General features: G+C 34.7%; 2 protein-coding genes across 3 annotated transcripts in view; one reads left to right on the top strand and one right to left on the bottom strand.

Moving 5' to 3' along the window:
- Nucleotides 1-14252, top strand: part of LOC125061497 — a 105030-nt gene that overhangs the window by 33409 nt on the left and 57369 nt on the right. The window contains exon 1 of one of the 2 annotated variants that reach the window (XM_047666971.1): nt 88-123. The exons of the other annotated variant lie outside the window; for it this stretch is intronic. Within the exon in view, the coding sequence (XP_047522927.1) occupies nt 90-123 (34 nt within the window). The 5' untranslated portion in view covers nt 88-89. Of the gene's footprint in view, nt 1-87; nt 124-14252 lie in introns of those variants that run through there. 2 annotated transcript variants of the gene reach the window in all.
- Nucleotides 1-14252, bottom strand: part of LOC125061498 — a 50220-nt gene that overhangs the window by 31572 nt on the left and 4396 nt on the right. Inside the window, exons 2-4 of the mRNA XM_047666972.1 lie at nt 8257-8560; nt 7248-7365; nt 4663-4896 (exon numbers count right to left, since the gene is read on the bottom strand). Of these exons, the coding sequence (XP_047522928.1) occupies nt 4663-4896; nt 7248-7365; nt 8257-8544 (640 nt within the window). The 5' untranslated portion in view covers nt 8545-8560. The remainder of the gene's footprint in view (nt 1-4662; nt 4897-7247; nt 7366-8256; nt 8561-14252) is intronic.

Here is a 14252-nt window from a genome sequence, read left to right as displayed (position 1 = left end):
TCAGCTGACTCTCCATTTATTTAACCCATACTTTGAAACATGTTGTATGTAGACTTTTCGGTATTATATATATATTTTAATTTTCAGGTATGTTCCCGTTTTCCTCACAGGCTGTTAGCGAATGTAAGTAGTCATTATAATTTATGTGAAACCCCCTTTTAAAGTTTAGGCGAATTATGTTATTCACATAACTCTTCGGATACTATTAAAATTATGTTATTGACACTTTAAATGCTTTTAATATAATACTCGAAACAGAACAAATCTAAGCGTACGGCCAACCACGCTCCAGAAGATAAACCACTCCTTATATGGAAATTGTTTTCGTTTTTACAACACTCCCAAGCGAAAGAGAATTATCATTGAATAAATTCAAAACTCTCAAACGTAAATTTATCAATAATGCTTTTTTATAAATTTGACGATTGTTTAAATGATCCTATTAGTCTAGTCGACAAGTTGAAAATGGTACAAAATAGAGATACTGCTCTTAAAGTTGTTTAAAAATTATTTTTAATTTCTTAAATATGAATAGTTTATTAAATATTGGCAAAAAACGAAATGCCATTTTTTTTTCATCTTTAATTGTTTATAACTTTTGCAAATTTTTATGTGCTAATACATGCTTTTGGTACATTTTTCTAGACGTCATTCCGGATCCAATGAGCTATCGCACATAATTTTAAGAGCAGGATCCCTATTTTGTACCATTTTCAACTTGTCGACTAGACTATATTGAGATTGATTTGCTCCAGTTCAAACAATTTGTATGACTCAAAATTTTTCTTTTTCTTCTCAAAGTTCTTAACGCTCTACGCCCTTGACTTGCGAACTGGTAGTAAATGTAAATTTAGAATCAATTTAACACCTTTTCTGTTGACGTTCATAAGTGTACTTGGTTACCTATATCAATAAAGTTATATTGAGTTTGATTTTGAATCAATCGTAGTCAACGAGAAACTTGACTGGCCATTGCTGTTATGTAATAAGCAATGTACACATTAAACGTAAACAATATTAAAAATGCAATTGAAGTTTCTTCAAGTATTTATGTTTATTCGCGAATAAATTAATAATCTACTGACGTTAGAACTCTGTATGGGTCTCCTTGTGTCAAGTGGGTGATGAATGCAGAGTTTCATCATCGGACGTCGAGAATACGAAATTCCACCCGTATCACCTCGACGTCCGCCGTTCCACAACTGAGCGATTTTCAAGACTGTTTTTGCAGCGCACCACCGCTATGTGGAACCAGCTGCCCAGTGTTTACGAACCAATTCGACTTAGGGTCCTTCAAGAAAAGAGCGTTCCAATTCTTAAAAGGCCGGCAACACACTCGAGAGTATCAGAAAAAAGTAGGTGAACAGGTTTTTTTGTCTGACTTATCGACGAAACGGTTAAATAAAACCTAAGTTTCAAAGTCGATGTTAAACACTTAGTAAGGACGTATTGATATATATATATAATGGTATCAATCGCTTATACGAGTACTGGGAATAAATAAGGCGCAACTGCGTTTCTCTGTGAATACAAAAGCAACAACATTTAAAGAAGAAACCTATATGCTAGGTTTTATAAAATAAAATAATATAATGAAAAAATTAAAACCTCTTACTTCTATTATGTCAAGTGACAAATTAAACATCGTCGATCAGACGTCACAGAAAAATATAAATAAAATATATAAAAAGAGTTTGTATATAAAAATATATTATGTTTTCCTTACATATATATATAGGGTGATAATAACACTAAATGACTTAGGATTGATGGGTCAACGTTTAAGTTTCAAAGGTTTTCTTACTAACTACGCATTGGACTTTAAATTACATATTTACCATCCCTACGCACGTAACGACCTGTTATTGATATAGAAACGGATTGAGACGTAAAAAACATTGTATTACGCAGACAGATGTATTTTCCCATAGTAATTGTTATGTAATATAATTGCCGTATAAATTATTGATTATAATTGACGTATAGCTGATCGCTGGTTATGTGCTAATTAACAGTTGAAGTTGCGATTTTGTAATTTAAATGGAGATTAAAGTGATTTAAAAATTAATTGTACCAATGTTAGGTTTAGTATTTTGTTAAGATGGATTCTTATATTTTTTAAAGACGCCAGAAACTAGGGATAATCTATCCACACCAGGCCAGCCCTGACTAAATAGTCTTCCGTATGTAGGTTTTATATAATTATATATACTAGCTGACCCGGCAAACGTCGTTTTGCCATGTTTATCATTTATAATAAAAAATAGGGGTTGATCGTACAGGGGTGAAAATTAGGGGTTGTATGTATTTTTTAATGCTGTATCATAAAAGAATAAAAATAATTTTTTTTTTCTAAAAATTTAAAAAAAATTAGGGTTGGACTACCCTTAACATTTAGGGGGGTGTCCGATTCTCAGTTATACCCAATATGCACACAAAATTTCATGTGAATCGGTCAAGCCGTTTCGGAGGAGTTTAACCACAAACACCGCGACACGAGAATTTTATATATTAGATATGTGTAATTTAATTTATCTAAACAAATTGTGTAATATATTAATATGACACAATTTAATTGCCCACAATCCAAAATTTATATCGTGATAATATCTTAGATACGTCGCGTTTCTGAATTTTAATATTATGAAAAATAGAGTAGTTTATTTTTTATCAAAATAAATACATCATAGTCTATTATTCATGCAATCATGCAGATGTTTGTCTGAGAAGCTAAATCTCCCCTTTCCTAAAAAGTGGCAACTACTTCAATAATCTCTATATATATAAAATTCTCGTGTCACAATGTTCGTTCCCATACTCCTCCGAAACGGCTCGACCGATTCCTATGAAATTTTTTATGCATATTCAGTAAGTCTGAGAATCGGCTACTATCTATCTTTCAAACCCCTTAGTTATAAGGGGTGTCCACCCAAAGAAAAAAACTTTTTGTTTTTATTTTTATGATACAACATACAAAAATACAACCCCTAATTTTCACCCCTCTACGATCAACCCCTATTTTTTAATATAGTAGATAGTTATTTTTATTGAACTAAAAAAATGTTTCCTAGAAATAATATACATGGCAAAACAACGTTTGCCGGGTCATCTAGTATCGTCATAATATTTATTGGTGAGTCGGAGCTAGCTGCCCGGCGGGACCCGCGTTTAACCTCTCGTCCTATCTAGCTCAGTGATACTATAGCATAACTTAATGCCAGTATCGAGGTCCAGATCGCACCTGGCCCTTTGGGGCCATCCATAAAGTACGTCACACGAATTTTAGGACTTTTGAACCCCTCCCCCCGTCCTTGTCACAGGTTGTTACATTTATATAACCCCCCCTCTAGATGTGACGTCACATATTTTTTAAATTTATGGATGTATTTAAAAATAATCGTTGTAATAACAACTTTAAACAATTCGCGTAAGGTTGATTTTGCAATAATATATGCTTGTAACTTATAGAAAGAGACAGAAATAGTGTTTCGGGACACTTTCAAGCGTTACTTTTATTCGAGACTGTGCATCTTGGGTTTTTTGTATATCAATGGTTTTAGTATTTAAAATTTTAACATGTGACGTCACAAAAGTATTGACCCCCCATGCCCCTTGTCACACGATGTCACACTTTGGTGATACCCTCCCTCCCCATCAACGTGTGACGTACTTTATGGATGGCCCCTTTCATAAGTAGCACAGTCAATTCACGTATTAAGATACACCCTATGTGTTGAAAATCTCGTCATGGTTATATCACATCGTTTGAGAAAATATATACAAGTTTCTTTGCTAATATTTACTTAAGTTCTAGTCTATTGCTAACCAGTTAATAATTATCATGTACGTAATGTATATTGTTGCTCTGTTTGTCGCATTCTTTTCTTGTGTTTATACTCTGATTTTTAATTCCGTAGAATTCTGACGGCTATCATTTTTTGACATGTCAGAGATTACCTTTTTGGCTGGGCACATTTTTCAATTTCAATCTGAACATTTGAGTCTATACATACATTGTTAGTAAATGTGTGTATAGTATGTAATAAATCCATTTTATTAAGTACGGTGGTCCACGGTAATTACGTTCCTTTTCATCACAAACATTATCGATATATTATTCTTGATATTTAAATATTTGTTATTTTTGTATTAGGTCACTTGAATGTCTTCTATAAAACTGTAGTACATCACTTTGCTCTATCTATACTATCGTATGCATAAGGGAGTCATCGTTTGAGATAAGTCTGAACTCTGAATTTTACGTGTACCGTCTTTAAACTATTATACATACAGATTTTCCAATATACATTTAACAATTAAATGTAATTAATTGTTAAGTTAAAATTTAACCTTGCTTATAAATACAAAAAAAGAACAAACTTACCTTAAAATATAATAACTAAAATGTATTATTAAAAGGAGTCCCTTTTGGCAAGGTTCCCAAGATACTTTAAATAGCTAGATTAATTCTTTGTCCGAGGTAGTTGCCAGCTCTTCGGTCCCTAATGTCGACTAACCTTTTTGATATTGCCTTAAAAAGCCTTATAGCGCTAGGACCCCACGGACCAAGGGTCTCGACACCGAATGGGACAAAATCATAATTTTAATTGCGTCTTTAATCATTACTTAAAATTTATAAAGAACATGTCATTCTAAACTTACCGTTTTCGTCATATCCGACTATGACAATATCTGTCAGATTGAGCCCGTCAGCTGTCAGATCGTTCCATACAGCCAGGGCGCGTGACAGCGCAGCAGGTCTTAAAGGTACCAGAACACCAGCGGGCGGTCGGAGCCAGGAGTCTTCGAGCCAAGACCGAAGGGTCGCTGCTTTGCTTAAGGCTTGGACAGGTTTGGGCTTCTCGAAGGTTCGGAGGTCCGGGGGGTTGGAGTCGGCTGAAAGTGTAGCGATCGTTTAGCTAGCTATATAGGTTGAACGAGGAATTAATGGTTAGATAACAATTATAGCTTGCTGAAGGACGGCAACGCACTTGCGAGCCCACTGGCAATTATTGGCGGAGATATCACTTAACATCAAGTGAGCTTTCTGCCCGTTTGCCCCCTGTTATATAAAAAAGTTAAGTGTAAAATACGATTTAAAATATGAATAAAATTTTTCTTTGTAATCGGCTACAGTAGTTCCCATTAATGCCGGCCATAGACACTACGGTCTACCGGAGAGGTAATCTGTGCATGTATGCCTGCGCAGGTCAACCGAACAATGGTAGCGTGTATGGGGACGTTCCGGTGTATCGGAGCGGTCTTCAGTTCTCTTTGCGATGGCATCGAATGTGGACGATGACACGCTGGCGTTGCTAGGTCTTGCTTTAATTTTGAAGAAAAATGATACGAAAAACAAGCGAAGAAAGTGGTGTAAGCATTGGTTATTGAAAAGGAAAACATATAGTCATGTTAATTTATTAAATGAATTGAAATTTGAACTATTATTATTACTATTTAACCGATTACTATCTTAACAACCTGCGCAGGCGACCGGAGTACAACGTACGGTGTCACTCGAAAGAATCGATTTTCGATCTTGCGCCGGTCGACTGCGCAGGTTCAAAAACCTGCACAGGTCTATTCCCACACACACATTCTGGTCTACCTGCACAGGTGGACCTCTCCGGTAGACCGTAGTGTGTATGGCCAGCATAAGAATGGATAGTCAAATATAAATTACTAAGGGAAATCTTTACATGAGTTAATTTATATAAACGTTATTATATAGTTTTGGATATTAAAAACAAATTGCTAACAATAGAACAGGAAAAAACTATTAAGCATATTATAATATTAATGTTATGTGATTTGTCATATTTTTTCAGTATTTAATTATTTTTATTACTAACATATGATTATTGTAAGGGAGATTTTAAATTCATAAATTTTAATGATTTTAGGCTAAAATTTAAGAGTATTCTTTAAACGTTGAGAAGTGTTGGCTTAGTGGCTTCAGCGTGCGACTCTCATCCCTGAGGTCGTAGGTTCGATTCCCGTGCACCAATGGACTTTCTTTCTATGTGAGCATTTAACATTCGCTCGAACAGTGAAGGAAAACATAGCTAGGTAACCGGCTTGCCTTAGACCCAAAAAATCTACGGCGTGCGTCAGGCACTGATCATCTACTAGCCTATTAGATTAAAAAATGATCATGAAACAAAAATCTGAGGACTAGACCTAAAAAGGTTGTAGCGCCATTGATATATATTCTTTAAACGTAGTACATCACCTCGGTAAATTACTGTTATTGAACTAAAGTAAATGTTTAAACATAAACAAAGTTTCAACCTACAAAGTTCGCTAATGGGAATGGTAATCAACGTCTCGTTAAGTATAGGAACGACAAAAGATGACAAATTATCCACTTTCCAACATACACTATAATTCAACCGCACTTTCTAAAACATTAGCTCCAGTATACCGCCTGCGTGCCTTGATCGTGGGGATACTGTATGGTGAGGTTGACACAATATATCGTCGCTGTAGAATAACATCGAATGTCTAGAGAAACAAACATTATAGGAAACTAAAAAAAGGTTTCGTTTCTTCAATGTTCGTTAAAATATTATTATTTGTTTTTGTTCATAGTTTTGGATAGTAAAATGTACTTAATAATAACATAAATGAGTCCTTACTTCATGATTATACCAGTTAAATGACATAAGAGTCTAAGAATAAAGAATAAATGGTTTTTTGACATACGTCGTTATTATACAGTGACGATATCAAATTAACCAATCGTAGGATTGACGAAGATTTGAAGTAACACTGGTTGAAGAGAGTTAAAGAGATGTGCATAAGCAAAATCCAGAGGGAGAGAATCTACTAGAGTACGCGCGATAGCGTATTCCCTTTGTTTGTGATATGTCACCAGCATCACAAGTCCAACAACCGTTGACACGTGATGCTTCATGTTTTATTTATTCTATTTTAGTGATAAAAGCTTGCCATCGCTCGGCACACTCATACATTGGTAAAATAACCACAAACAATCTTAATCTGACAAGGTTTTATAGGCAAACATGACATTATAGAAGAGATAATACCAAAAACTAAACGAAAATCGATTTTAAAGTGTCAGGGGATAAACTATGGATATCCAGACCTAGCTCGCTTATTAATGTTTTTGCTTCATCACAATCAAATTCTTACCTTCGATATTGTGTTTTTAGGATTCTAATATGTATATATGTCATGTACAATATCATTAAAACAATTGTCTGTTACATGAACAGAGTACTTACAGTTTTCGGTCTTAGGGCTTCGCTGTCCGGACACCACTTCATCATCGAGTTCAGAAAGATTTGAAACAACACCGTCTATTGTGTCAGGGGCTCGCGTCGTTATTTCTGGAGCATCCAACTAAAATGATTCGTATAAGTTAATGGTGGTCCTATCGCAGTATTAAATAATAACGTTATATAAATTATTTATTTATTTCGTAATCCTACAGCTAACATAAATTATATATAACTAGCAGACCGGCCAAGCGTTGCTGTGGCTAAGGTTTTAGTTATATTACATAGTAGTTACCTGTTCAAGGGAAACGGTAGGAGAACACCAGTAATGGGGACCACCATGCTTTTTTGGTGGTAATCCCATTAAATTGTAGCTTATTTGAAACGTTGGTACTTTCAACACAGCGCCATCTGTTAGAATTGTGACTCTCAAATAATAAACAAATATTTTGCAATAAAATAATATTGTGGGTATAAATTCAGATGTAAGCTTATCTTTCAAGTTAGATCAAACTGCACACAGTGTGCAAATTTAATAGAAATCGGTTCGGTAGTTTAGGAGTCCATAGTGGACAAACAACGTGACACGTAATTTATATATATTAAGATAAGCAAACAATTATACTAAACATAAAATTTACAAAAGGAAAACATCAATAAAAAATATTAAATACGTAATACCCTACTTCGGCTGTGCTGTGTGATGGCGTGAAAGTGAGGGTGTGTACCTGAAGGTGTGTATGTGGGGTGTGCTCATGATTCAGGTGATTTAGCGCTATGGATATTAATACTCTTTTTAAGTATATTCCGCGATAGCTTAAACACGTCAAGGCTTAAATGGCGGTCGTTGTCCGGGCTGCGCGATACAAAACTAAGGTTTTTGCATAGTTGGTGTTGATATGAGGCACGTGAAACAAAGCATTATACGTCTGGTAGCTAATGCACTTCAATGGGCGTTATTAATTTGTTACTATAATCTAGATCTATCAAACAACAATTGTTTATAACAACATACCTGCACATTGTGTGTATTAGAATAAATATCCTCTCTTATTTCGTAAACATTATTGTCTAATGACATTGTGAATGCTTCTGTTACAACATCTTGTACGGTTGTCTCATTATCACCGAAATCTTTTATTTCTATTCTTTCTTCATTATCAGTTTCATCACTGGGTGTATCTGTGATGGCTTCGGTTGTCTCTCGTAGAGTTCTCTCTGGTTCTATGTCTTTGTAGTCTGTGTCGCTGTCTTGACAGCTCGCGGAAATTATGAGTAGTGTGAGAAGGAATGTACGCTTCATGGTTGCATAGTTTGATCTGTGGAGTAAAGGGTTAAGATGAGTAAATAGACTAGCTGATGTTCAGGCACAGAGCGATAGTAAGAAATAAAAATGATTGAAACATATCTAAAGTCACAGCCAAGATTTGTTAACCCCCTTATTTGTAAATATGTACTAAAGTATTCTGTCTCTCCTAATCACAGCGAAAGCACCATTTGTCAGAATCTTTTTATGAATTGGCTTTAGTTTAGTTGTTTTCTTTAATATTGTTGTTTATATTATTCTTATTACAATACAGCGTGTTACGTTATTTCTATTGAGATTTCGACTCAAATCCCGAGCCGTAAAAAATCATAGTGAATGAGGAAAGAATATATATAATATAACATAAAAAGACTATAGACTATATTAATTTTAAAATTTGTTTATTGGTGTGTTAGGGAGCGTTCAAGTAACGAATTGTTCCCCTTTTGTAAAACGTTACGATGCGGGGCGGGGATTGAATTAAGCCGTTATTGTTAATATTATTTTCGACTTTCCAGTACTTGACACCAGATAATGGTAACTTTTAGGTATAAAGAGTCACTAGGTGGTCACGAAACGTTTTACTATACCTGGTACAGTACTGTACTTGGGTACAGAAAAACGTTACGACGCGTTACATGGGGGGGGGGGGTCAATAATCTTCAAAAATTTCGTGACGTAATACTTGAACGCCTTAGGCGAAAATTAACATAGGAAATTAATTAAAAAATATAATTAACACAGTCTAAAAGCTTAAAGCAATTTAGATCAGACATCAACGCGTTGAAAGCTTGTGTTTACAAACTGGAAGATGGAGCAAAAAAAGTCCGTGGAATTTCGTGGCGTTTTCGGAGCACGTGCTATACAATTAAGGACTGGATTCCTTTGTATAAAAAGTGATTTGGTGTTTATGGTTTCGGTTCTGTATACGTTTATAAGAATGCTTTCGTGTTTTTTTTTATAGATAGTAGCTAGAGGCTTACATGATATTGAGTAATATGAACACTTTCAATGCCAGAGGGCTTAAGAATTGGTACATTCTTCTTGGAAATACTTCTGTGGGCCGCTGGTTCCAAATAGTAGTCGTGGAACGAAATTGTTGTGTTGTATACCTAGAACTTAAATCGTTGAGACAGTTTTGATGTGCCCTGTGGTTCTAATCGCATTAATTCGGTCGTAGTACGTTCTATAGCTTAAAGCTTTTCTCGGTTAATAGACTTTTAAATGCAAGATTTTTTTCGTTAGACACGGTATCGCGAACTTTGTAGATATTATATTCTATAAAACTTTAGTACATCAATTTGGTCTGTTGTCAATAGGCAAGTTGTTGATCCACCTTCTGTGCCTGATGCCGTCGACTTTTTGGGTCTAAGGTATGCCGTGTTTTCCTTCACTGTACGTACGAAATGCGCACATAGAAAGTCCATTGGTGCACAGCCGGGGATCGAACCTACGACCCCAGGGATGAGAGTATCACGTTGAGTCCCCAAGGCCAACGCATTGTCTTTTGCGAAGTACATACATTATAAATATATTAAAGAATGGTCTCCAAAATATTTCCACGGAATCCAAATAACCTGCTGATAATGACGGAGCCATTAGGCCCTTCGGTGACGTAAGCTATATTGTATAAGATATACTATATCACTATGAAAGCTCTCCATTATTTAGATTAAGTATTGAAATGTGATATGTATAAAAATAAATAATTAAAAGTTTGAAATTGCGTAAAAGCGCCACGAAAGTGTTTATTTAATACTTTTTTATAAATGAAATGTTTCAATATTATTATTTAAAAAAAGAAAATAAGCACTCTTTCAAATTCTCTTTTGTCTCATTTAAATTTGTGTTGTGATTAGAGATGTTTTGTCCGGGCAAGAAAGAACAGAACAGAACTTCAATCGACATTAAAATAGTTTTAGTTGAAAAGGCCGGCAACGCACATGCGGGCCTCTGGCATTGAGAGTATCCATGGGCGCTGGTGATCACTTAACATCAGATGAGCATCCTGCCGTTTGCTCTATAAAAAAATACAAGCGTTAAAAAAGAAGAGAGTTTCAATGAACTGCCCAATTTGGTACATAAAGTATATAAAACATGGTGAGGGGGTAAAAATGTTTGCATATTGCATTATTAGATATTCCGGGGCATGGGGCATATATCCCGTCCTATTAAGTGTTATTCCGTATCTGTTTCATAAGAAACTTTTACATAAGTCGAATCTTGCGCAAGATGTTTTCGGGTCACAGCGAGAGTTTTATTGGAAAACGACTTTGAAATCCCATAACTTCTACATTATGACCAAGTTTCTGTATTTCTTGTGGTATTGGCCCGGAATTGTAGCTCGGGGAATCAAACCTACGTCACCTTAAGGATTCTTTCCTGACAACGATAATTTATTGTACCCGGAAAGATGCGCGCGCGTCGTTCCAACCTTGTGTACGACATTTTATAATGTCGCACATAATTAATGGTCCCTTAACTATAAACATATATTTTTTACTTCCTTATTGAGTGGAAAAGAGGAAAGAACCCTTTGTTGGTTTTTAAATTTTATTAGAAGTAATTGGAAAATAGGGCTCTGCAGGACATCTTCTGATAATCATTAAAGTACCGTTTGGGTCCATATCTTTCTGATGCTACCTTCTTGTTTATATGAAAAAATCTAAGGGCAATATTAAAATACTCGTCTATCTCTTTTAGTCACCGCGTAAGTTTTATATATTAGAAAGAGACCAAAGAAAATGATTTGGTCTCTAGAATAGACATCAAAAGTCAAAAATCAGTTATTCATATAGGTAACGCAATGTACACTTATGAACGTCAAAAAATAAATATATATGAAATGCTTCTTATTTTATATTTACTGCCAGTTCTCAAATCAAGGGCGTGGAACGGATACGAAGAATTGGCAATAAATTTATAGATGTGATGTCAAAAAAAAACCAGTGGCGCTACAACCATTTAGTTCTGGCCCTCAGTTTTCACTTTATGTTTTTCTTCTGTGTCTCAGATGCTGTTGATGCTTTTTGGGTTTAAGGCATCCCAGTTTCCTCATGATATTTTCTTTACGAGAAAATTTTAAAGGCGAACATATTTAAGGCGCAGGCGAAAGTTCATAGGTGCACAGCCGCCCTAGGCCAGCCTAGACCTAGGCTCTAGGATCATAACCTCGTATGTCAAAAACCATTTATTTTTTATTCTTAGGGTCTGTTTCACAATGTACGGATAAGTTCTACATAAGTTCCAAATTAGTTATTTATTACTTATTGATAGGATAAACACTATTGTTGCGTTTCACGACTGTCAGATAGCGCTATTCGTCACATAAAGTCCATCATAAGTTATGAGTCCGATGAAGTGTCAAATAGTACAATTTATCTTCCAAATAATTTATGTGTTGCATAGCTATTTGGTACTTTATCCATACATTGTGAAATAGACCCTTAGACTCTTGTCATTTAACTGGTATAATCATGAAGTAAGGACTTATTAATGTTATTAATAAATAAGTCCATTTTACCAACCAAACCTATGGACAAAAACACATAATAATATTTTAACGAATATTGACGTAATGAAACATTTATTTCGTTTCCTGTAATGTTTGGTTCTTTGGACATACCCATCATTCTACTACGATATACTATTTCTAAACAAAAAAATATTAAGTATGATAATGAAGACACGGAGATATATTGCTTGTTTATATCAATAGGTATTCGCGTCGCGTATTGACAAGGTTAAAGCTTTTGTTCCGGGAGTAACAAACTTGGGTTTTTGGTTTGTGAATAAAATGGCTACTTTGCGATACTCCTAGAGAATTAATCCGCGATCTCAGAGGTCGTGTGAGTCAAAGGGAGCTAAAGAAACGCTATGGAGTTGTCAAGCCCATGAGGGTCGCAGTCTGTTAAAAAAAATACAAACTACATATAGGTAAAAAAAGATTCGTTAAAAATAGCGCGCTATGTACATATTATTATAATTTTATAGTGACCGGGTTGCAAAACTGTTTTACTTTTTTGGCTTTTTCGTGGGTTGCGACAAAAATCTATGAGTTAAGCTCGATGGCGGATGTTGTAGATATGTTCAATTATATATTAAATGAAACTGTTTGAAGCTGGGTGTCAACTGGCTTTAATTGTTTAAAATATTTTCTAAGAAGATAACATTAGGGGTAGTGGAATCTCGACGCTAACAAAAACTTACTTGACTTATCTAAGGGTTCACAAATCTAAATGACACTTATATTATTGGACATTATCGGAAACGTGAATGTTAAAATACAATTTATGAGTGTGGGAAAAAGTAAAGGGCTCATTTTGGCTTCAAGTGTGCGATGATTGCTTATATTGTTTACGCTTCTAATTATTTACAGAAATATATATGTGTCTTAACTAATGTTAGGTTAAATAACTTACGACATGTATTAAAAGTATTTGAAACTATAAAAATATTGCTTTAACAATAATATGACTAACAAATGTTAAGTTGAGAACTCTCAGAATTATATGATTGTGATGGCATAATCCAGTTTGATAGTAATATAAAGTCCATTTTCTTTAATAGTATTTCCGGTCAGATTTTCTTCGTTATATAGAGTGGTTATTTCAAAATAGTCGCCGTAATTTTTTTTAACGCTAAATTTAGAATTTTTTTAATGATACAATTAATAAAAATAGAGATATTAAGAAACACTTTTGAAAGATTAGGATATTAAACAAAGTATGAAAATACCGACTGCAGCGCCATCTACCGGGCTGATTTGTAAATCTAAACCATCCAGGGCTGCACCCAAATGCATACAAAAAATCATTCAAATCGGTCCAGCCGTTTAAGAGGAGTTCAGTGACACACGTACAGTAGAATTATATATATGTAAGCTATCCTATCTTTTAAGTTAGATCAAACTGCACACGGTGTGCAAATTTGATTGAAATCGGTTCAGTAGCTTAGGAGTTCATAGCGGACAAACAACGTTATTAATATACGACTTCGATACAAGCACAATGACGGTCTGAGAGTTGTCAAGTATACAGAAAAAATGTTTTTGACAGCTCCTAAAACTACATTTAAGACGTTCTAGGGTTTCAAACTTAGGTGGATTACACCTTCTTCTTTAATAAAATCCCAGAGGCTCTTTTATCACTGCCTTTCAATAAATTTAAGAAATGTATTAAAGAAAAGCTGTGTAAAAAGGCTTTCTATACAGTCAACGATTATCTAGTTGATAAAAGGGCCTGGGACTAGTGCTAGACAGGCTACTTCTAATTAATTTGCGATATTTATTTTAAATAAGTGTTGTTTGATGATTTGCTGTTTTAAAAGAGTACCGAGAGTTTTTTACGCCGGCTTTTTCTCTCGGCCTACACCCTCTGTCTTCTTTGCCGATGAGTAGGGATGCCTTCAAATTTAATGACGTGGAATAAGTGATACATGTATCTTATGTTCCAAAATAAACATATTTTATTTTTATTTTTTATGTATCACGATGGAAACATGTCCTAATCACAAAGTTTAATTGCCATTCAACTATGTTGTATGTTGTACAAACATGCTAAATAAGTACCAATTCACCTTGACCCACAATTATTGTCACCTAAGTATATTTTACATGTATTTTAACGTTAAGAGCAGTGTACCCCAAACTTTTTTGTGCCGTGTCCCACTTTAGCTATTCTGATACTCTTATGCCCTATATCTTA

The sequence above is a fragment of the Pieris napi genome, chromosome 23 (genome assembly GCF_905475465.1).
Source record: "Pieris napi chromosome 23, ilPieNapi1.2, whole genome shotgun sequence".
NCBI classification, from domain to species: domain Eukaryota; kingdom Metazoa; phylum Arthropoda; class Insecta; order Lepidoptera; family Pieridae; genus Pieris; species Pieris napi.
The sequence above is the reverse complement of the archived record's forward strand: the minus strand, read 5'-3'. Positions and strand labels throughout refer to the sequence as shown.